The sequence below is a fragment of the Solanum tuberosum genome, unplaced genomic scaffold (assembly GCF_000226075.1).
Source record: "Solanum tuberosum cultivar DM 1-3 516 R44 unplaced genomic scaffold, SolTub_3.0 scf00276, whole genome shotgun sequence".
NCBI classification, from domain to species: domain Eukaryota; kingdom Viridiplantae; phylum Streptophyta; class Magnoliopsida; order Solanales; family Solanaceae; genus Solanum; species Solanum tuberosum.
The window spans coordinates 412,383-420,369 of NW_006239203.1; the positions used below are offsets into that span (position 1 = coordinate 412,383).

Below are 7,987 nucleotides of genomic sequence, written 5' to 3' on the forward strand. Positions count from 1 at the left end.
TCGTATTCTATTATTCCCTTCCCACTTTATATGACTATTTTTCTTTTTAGGTTATCTAAAAAAAATAACATATTTTTATATTAAGTAACAATTTAATTTAAAATATTTATTTTATTCTTATAAAATGATTTATAGTCATACAAAGATTTATTACTTATTTTAGACCACAAGTTTCAAAAAAAATTCTTTCTTTTTTAAACTTGGTGTGAAATCAAACTATTATATAAAATGAAAGGGGAGTAACATTTACTATGTTTTGTGAATTATTTCTCTCTTGGTCAATCATACATTTGAGTAATGTTTTTTTTTTGTCAAGAACCCAAAATCCAAACATGTGTATTATTGACACCTGAAAATAAATGTAGTGTCTTGATGGAGATGACATAAATTATGAATCGATAGAATTATTTGTGTAAAGGGTGTTCCTATGATGGCCAATTAAAGAGCATATATTATTTAAGTTGGAAGATGGTAATAATGAGAGATCTCTTAATGAATCAATTCATTCTTCTCTGATGGGAATGAAAACACACCAAACTTGTAAGTGGGTGGATTCAGTTCGTGGAATAATGAAGGCCCTGCAATCAACAACTAGCAGATGATGAAAAGAGTAATAATGAGGCTGCCATTTCAAGCATTAAAGGTAAATTCATCATTATAGATTTTGGCTGTGTAAGTTTATCTCATATACATCACATGCATATCAGGTGAAGTTGAAGTATTATATGATTGCATTAAGAAACTTAACGTACAGAGGAGGAAGCTTCTTAATGACCTCTTCGACTTGAAAGGTTAGTGACTTGTTCATTCAAATTTCAAATGCAGGATAACAAATTATTATGATCATCATTTCGTATCGCAGTTTTATACTTTAAAAGTTACATTTAGAAAAAACACTAGTGTTTCAGGTAATATTCGAGTATCTTGTCGGATAAGACCCATAAGCATTGGCAATCAAAAGTCAGTTGAAGCTTTGGATTCAAATGAAATGATCATAAATTTGGTTGACAACAAGTCCAAAATTTATAGCTTTGACAAGGTTTTCCATCCTTCTTCCTCACAAGGTACTCTCTTTTAATTACATTTATATCAACTAAACTGAAACCCGATTGTTCCATCACCATACTTTCTTTCGTTACATCTTTTTTTTTAATTTACCACCTCCTACTTCGGTAATATAAATCATTTTTATTTTAAAATAAAAACATTCTCTGTAGCAACTATATAGAGTTCATTACTAAATAAATTGTCATTTAATTATACAAAATTACCTTATAAAGTTATATTTCTTTTATTTGTAATAGAAAATTTACTTAATTATGCATATACTACTTAGTGTCTGATTCTCTCTCAACCCATTTTTATTTTATTTTTTAAAATAACACCATTTATTATAGCAATATGCTCTTTGTAAAATTACTCCTATATTTAACAATCCTCTTCAAATATTTGTCTGATAATATTTTGTATAGCAATAGAATATTAAAATATTTATCATAATCATCATTAATGTCATACACATAATAAATTTCATGTTAGGAATACATAAAAGGAAAATATTTTGTTTAAATGATTTCCATTACTTATGAACTTATGGTCATAACTTCACGAAAAAGACTATCGATATTTCCATTTTTTACATTCATACTCTTTCTTTTCTTTTTTTTAATTTAAATTTAATTGTTTTTCTTTGTACACAGAATCATTAAACTATTCTTTTGTTTATACAATTAGCTAAATGGCATCTAAACATCAAATAGTATACATATATAATAACACCCCACTATAACCACCAAAATTTTCAAACAAATATTGCCACCATTAAAAAGTTAAACTGTATTTGAGAATGCGCTTAGATTTTATCTGTGCTTAAATCAATTTTGTCTCCTCCATATTAGATGGAATAATTTTTTATGACGATGTTGTTACTGACAATCCTCATTGTCTTTCTATTTCTCTGATTTACAAAATAATTTTGATAGAAAATGTGAAATTCAAAATAGTGACAATCTACGTTCTTCTAGGTGAAATCACACCTAGGAACATAAATTATGACCATTAAAAAATTCGAGCCAATTTAAACTAAAATTAAGGTTAGAATCTCAAAATCACACAAAGCACAGAAAACAAATCACACAAAACAAATCACACAATTAGGTCAAGGACAAAAGCAAAATCACACTTAGAAAGTTAATGAACTTGTATTGAAGGTAAACGTGTATGCTGCAGCAAGATAAAAGAAACCCCAAAATGCAAATAATCTACTAGTTTAATAGATTAAAGATAAAAAATAAAAAAATAAAAAGGATGAAGACTCCTAGAATTACTTGGATGGTATTGTTTGACTATTCCTTAGCATCCTTTTGAATCATGACATTAAAGGGATGAACATTCCTAGAATAAGACAGTTTTTTCCTTCATTTGAAGTTGGGGACAAGTGCTCTTAATTGTTTTAAATTAAAAAATCCTTCATTTAGCTATATTACTGAGCTAGTACTCAATTCTCTGTGGAAAAGAAAAACGAAATATTGGTTTCAATTAATGAACCAATCCAGGACATAGACAAGGTGTCATAGTTTCTTCAATACTGATGATTAAAGAAACTGAATATTGCAACTAACACAAAATGCAGATAGCTTCTCTGGTTCATTATGCAAACCTGATTGTTGGTTTCTTATGGCAGGTGAGGTGTTTTCAGAAATAGAACCAATTATCAAGTCCGCGCTGGATGGCTATAACGCCTGCATATTTGCTTATGGACAGACCGGCACAGGGAAAACATTCACAATGGTATATCCTCAACTACTTAACAAGCAAAGCAAAACATCTTATCAAAAATATATTACTTATACCATGTTTGGTTTTCAGAAATCAGAATAAACCACTAATATAATCTTAAGTTATGCGGAGTTTAATTTCAGAAACCAAATGTTATATTACTTTATACCATATAGAGTGTGGAATATGATACATCAATCAGAGCACCTACAAGCAAGAATGCCCTTAACTACCAAGGGTAAACAAGAAATTCTGCATTAGTATTCACTGCATAACAACACTACACAAACAACTCATACATTATAATATAACCAAATTGAATACGCAAACGGTTTATTAGGATTACTCAACTAACAGCACAGAGTTAAATGAGAACCAATTCCTTAGCATCCTTTTGAATCATGACATTAAAGGGATGAACATTCCTAGAATAAGACAGTTTTTTCCTTCATTTGAAGTTGGGGACAAGTGCTCTTAATTGTTTTAAATTAAAAAATCCTTCATTTAGCTATATTACTGAGCTAGTACTCAATTCTCTGTGGAAAAGAAAACGAAATATCGTTTTCAATTTGATGAACCAATCCAGGACATAGACAAGGTGTCATAGTTTCTTCAATACTGATGATTAAAGAAACTGAATATTGCAACTAACACAAAATGCAGATAGCTTCTCTGGTTCATTATGCAAACCTGATTGTTGGTTTCTTATGGCAGGTGAGGTGTTTTCAGAAATAGAACCAATTATCAAGTCCGCGCTGGATGGCTATAACGCCTGCATATTTGCTTATGGACAGACCGGCACAGGGAAAACATTCACAATGGTATATCCTCAACTACTTAACAAGCAAAGCAAAACATCTTATCAAAAATATATTACTTATACCATGTTTGGTTTTCAGAAATCAGAATAAACCACTAATATAATCTTAAGTTATGCGGAGTTTAATTTCAGAAACCAAATGTTATATTACTTTATACCATATAGAGTGTGGAATATGATACATCAATCAGAGCACCTACAAGCAAGAATGCCCTTAACTACCAAGGGTAAACAAGAAATTCTGCATTAGTATTCACTGCATAACAACACTACACAAACAACTCATACATTATAATATAACCAAACAAACGGTTTATTAGGATTACTCAACTAACAGCACAGAGTTAAATGAGAACCGGTCAGGAAAATTTGCAGGTGATATCTAGAGAGTCTCTACTATAAAATTTTGGAAAGCATTTTGTTGCATTATCTAAGTACAATGTTTTCGGTAACTATACCTGCCAGGAAGGCACAGAGGAGTTTCCAGGGGTTGTGCCCCGTGCGATTGAGGCACTTTTTAAGCACACTGCGGACAGTAACCATGCATTCCTCTTCAGTTTCAGTATGCTGGAGATATACATGGGCTATTTAAAAGATCTCCTCACCCCACATAGTCAGACTACAAAGTCAATCTTCCCTTTACCACCATGGTAAGTCACAGAACTAACTTGTTAATTTTATTGTTTGATTGCATAGCTTGCATGCTTTACTGACACTGAAGGCCACTGTTTCTAGTGTTTATTGTTGAGACAAATAGCAAGCTGATGCAAGTTCTTGCATCAACTTGTCATTCTTGTCAAATGAACCTAGTCAACTGTACGATCAATACTTAATTCTGGTCAACTTCCTACTTTCTCGACGAGGTTAGCTACTTTCTCATGTAAATCATAATTTTTGCATGCAGTCTATCAATACAAACACATCCCAATGGAGAGACCGAGATTGAAAACCTTGTGACCATCCAAGTAAATGACTTGAACCAAGCCATGAGACTGTACAAGTTAGGATGTGGTTTCAGATCCACTGCTTCTACAAATTCCAACCGAACATCAAGCAGATCTCATTGGTAAATCAATTCATTTTTTATACAAAAATGAATAGTAGAAAGGTTTTTAACTTTTATCAAGTCCAGCTAAATGACTATTGTTGAAGTGTGCAACTATCTCATCTAAAAGCTTAAGCTGTTAGAGAGAGCACACATTTATTATTTCTGATTCTGTTTAATGGGTCAAGCGCATGAAAATTCTTTTTGATATTGGTGGCGGTGAGATTCGGTCACAGGATCTCTGTCTACTCTAATATCATGTTGAATTAAGTTTTGTTTTTTTTTCTTGTACATCAGAAATTTTAAACTAGTTTTCCACAATGCTTGCCATTCAGTTATAAATTCTCACACTGCACTAGGTGGCAATAATCAATTCTATAGACCTAACTTTACATGGTACCAGAGCAGGACTTGTTTCATCCAATGTTGGGCCCTCGAAATTAAAATTGTCCACGCACCAAATGCTAAGCACTGGGCATGAGGTAGGGTATTGAAGAATGACAAAAGTCTCACAGTGATTGTTATTGAGATGGGTGGACTCCTAATAAGACTTGGGCAATCCTCCTCCCTTTGAGCTAGCTTTTGGGGTGTGAGTTAGGCCCAAGACCTAATTCAACAACTATGATTAGAAACACGAACCTGATAAAGAGATAGGGCCCGCCGCTCATGCCCTTTTTGATCTGATTCGATAGGGCTCTGGATGAGGCCCTTACTTAAAAGGGCTTCAGCCCCAACTGATCTACCATCTCCGTGGACGCTATGTTATCCAAACTCCCAGCATCAATGATTATCTTTGCACTGGCCAATTCCGACATAGATTTTGAATACAGCCTTCCGTCTTCTCCTCCTTTCTGCTGACGTTGGCTCACGTCTATGCAGCTATCTTGAATCTGTTCCAGGTTTTGAAGGATAATTCTGAACAATATAGATCACAGATCTCAAAGGTGTCAAAACTCTAAACAAATTCCCTGTCTGCTCCATACAGCATGATTCGCATATCAATTTCCAGCGTTAGTGCTAGTAAACGGAGAAGGTTAACAAACAAACTGTGGATGGTCGACCTTGGAGGAAGTGAACGTGTCCTAAAAACAAAAGCACTGGGGAGAAGATTTGAAGAGGGAAAAGCAATAAATCTCTCACTTTCTTCCCTTGGAGATGTCATCCATGCCCTCCAAAGCAAAAAGCGGCACATACCTTACAGGTAACTCAACAAATCTGGCATTAGATACCAGTACCTGACTCACAGAATCAAGTGGATGAGAATCCAAGACAAATAATTATAGAAGTTTCACCATTAACTTAAAGCTGATCCTGATCCTAATGTTTACTGACAGGAATAGCAAGCTGACGCAAGTTCTTAAAGATTCCCTAGGTAAGCATGCATCTTAGCTGAATGTTTATATGTCAGACTGTTTGACCTATGCTTAGAGCCTATGTTTATTTGCATGTTAAATATTATGTTCTGCAAGTTGGGATTAAAGATGAAACTGAAATGGGTACACTACCTTACACTGTTACACATTAGTTTCTTCAAGTAAAAGATATTGATGGCTTAATATAACATTTTCGTTCGAATTCTTCATTGACAAAAACAGAATACTTAAATTGCTGGTCCCACATCCAGTGATGCTTATGGTAGAAACTTAACATGAAATAGCCAAAAAAAAAAAAGGAAGTACAGAACTTTGATGGCAAACAGAGAGGCATACTCGAGTGGATCGTATGCTGAAGTGAAGGAACGCGAAGAATTCAAATGAAGTGAGTTTGAATATGCTACTGGAGGAGTGGAAAAATGTAAATAGATTTTACATTTAATTAAGCTGCTTAATGAATGTCAAACTGAAACAGGAGACCTCTTTAGCTCGAGCTTCTTCACCATCGATCTCTGAAGCAGCACAATAGAAGCTCTGACCTATAGCTAGAGTCAAACAATACCCTGCATTCGCGGACTGAAACAAGAACGACATCATGCTCTGAAGTAAAACACATCAAAGATTCTGCAAATATTCACAATTAGACTTCTTCATACGTCTAGCGTAACTTAGGTAGTACGACTAAGACTTACTTTATGGGAGTTGTTTAATCGATCTCTTTTTTTTTTGAAACTGTTAAGGTTGAATTCTTTAGCATTAAGGGTATGCTGGCTACCTCCAAAAAGGGATAAGTACAAAGCTGTTTACACCAAAAAAGTAGAGATACTATACAATTCCATTTAACTTTGTGGATGGGATTGGATCTATCTTCAAAACATCTTCCATTTCATTCTTTCCAGACTGACCACCATACACATGATGGTATTAGCTTCCACCATCTCTTTGACTCTTACTGCCTCCCCTCCTAATCCAGCAGCTCAACAGATCTGATGTATGTTCTGGCATTGTCCAGTTCATGCTTGTGATGTTGAGAAACAAGTTACAAATTTGAGCAGTAAACTTACAATGCAGGAAGAAATGGTTATTTGTTTCCCCTGTCAAATACTTACAATGCAGGAAGAGATGGTTATTTGTTTCCCCTGTCAAGTTGCACAAAAAACACCTAGGAACCAGTTGTCTGCCTTTCTTTTGTAGAACTTCTTCTGTTAAACATGCTCTCTTTATCACTAACCAGGTGAAACACTTTACTTTTGTAGGAATGTCTCTCTTCCAAAAGTAATTCCAATTATATTTTGGGGACCCTGTCATCCCCTGTAGTCCTTTTTGTAAGCATTGTTGACTGAGAAGACTCCATCCTTGCTATGTTTCCACATGATCTTGTCCCTTGTCTGTTGCTGTTGTAGTTATAATCATTCCAGCTAGTTTTTCCAGTAGCGCTGCCACCCTCTCCACCTCCCAGTCATTAAGTAGTCTTCTTAAAGATATGTCCCATCCCTGTTCTGTCCAACAATCACTCACTCTAGCATCAGGGTTCTCACAGATTAGAAACAAATCTGGAAAAAGTTCTCTAAGAGAGGTTTGGTCTATCCAACCATCTTTCCAAAATTTAGTTTTGTTTCCATTACCCACCTTAATATACACATTTCCTTCCATTTGTGGCCATAGGTTCCTGATTGTCCTCCATACCCCCACCCCATATGGTTCAGAGGTGATTTTTGTACACCAGGGATTTAGTTCTCCATATTTTGCTACTATAACCTCCTTCCAGAGAGCTGCATCTTCCTCAGTGTATCTCCATAGCCATTTCATCAAAAGGCTTTCATTTTGCAGCCTCAAATTTCTGATCCCTAAACCTCCTCTTTCTTTGCTAAGACGAACATTCTTCCAGTTGACTAAGTTATAACCCTTTCCCTCCTTATTGCTTTTCCATAGGAAGTTCCTTCTAAGCTTGTCTAGTTTTTTCACCACCTT

The 7,987-nt window shown here is 34.6% G+C and overlaps 1 protein-coding gene across 1 annotated transcript in view; it reads left to right on the forward strand.

The window, feature by feature from the left end:
• Positions 1 to 440: 440 nt before the first annotated feature.
• LOC102606138 (kinesin-like protein KIF22) overlaps positions 441 to 7,987 on the forward strand; it is a gene marked incomplete at its 5' end in the record, with an annotated part of 14,527 nt that continues 6,980 nt past the window's right edge. The window contains 8 exons of the mRNA XM_015314086.1: positions 441 to 600; positions 708 to 791; positions 909 to 1,064; positions 2,684 to 2,790; positions 4,064 to 4,248; positions 4,503 to 4,664; positions 5,629 to 5,844; positions 5,978 to 6,015. Coding sequence (XP_015169572.1) covers positions 441 to 600; positions 708 to 791; positions 909 to 1,064; positions 2,684 to 2,790; positions 4,064 to 4,248; positions 4,503 to 4,664; positions 5,629 to 5,844; positions 5,978 to 6,015 — 1,108 coding nt within the window. The remainder of the gene's footprint in view (positions 601 to 707; positions 792 to 908; positions 1,065 to 2,683; positions 2,791 to 4,063; positions 4,249 to 4,502; positions 4,665 to 5,628; positions 5,845 to 5,977; positions 6,016 to 7,987) is intronic.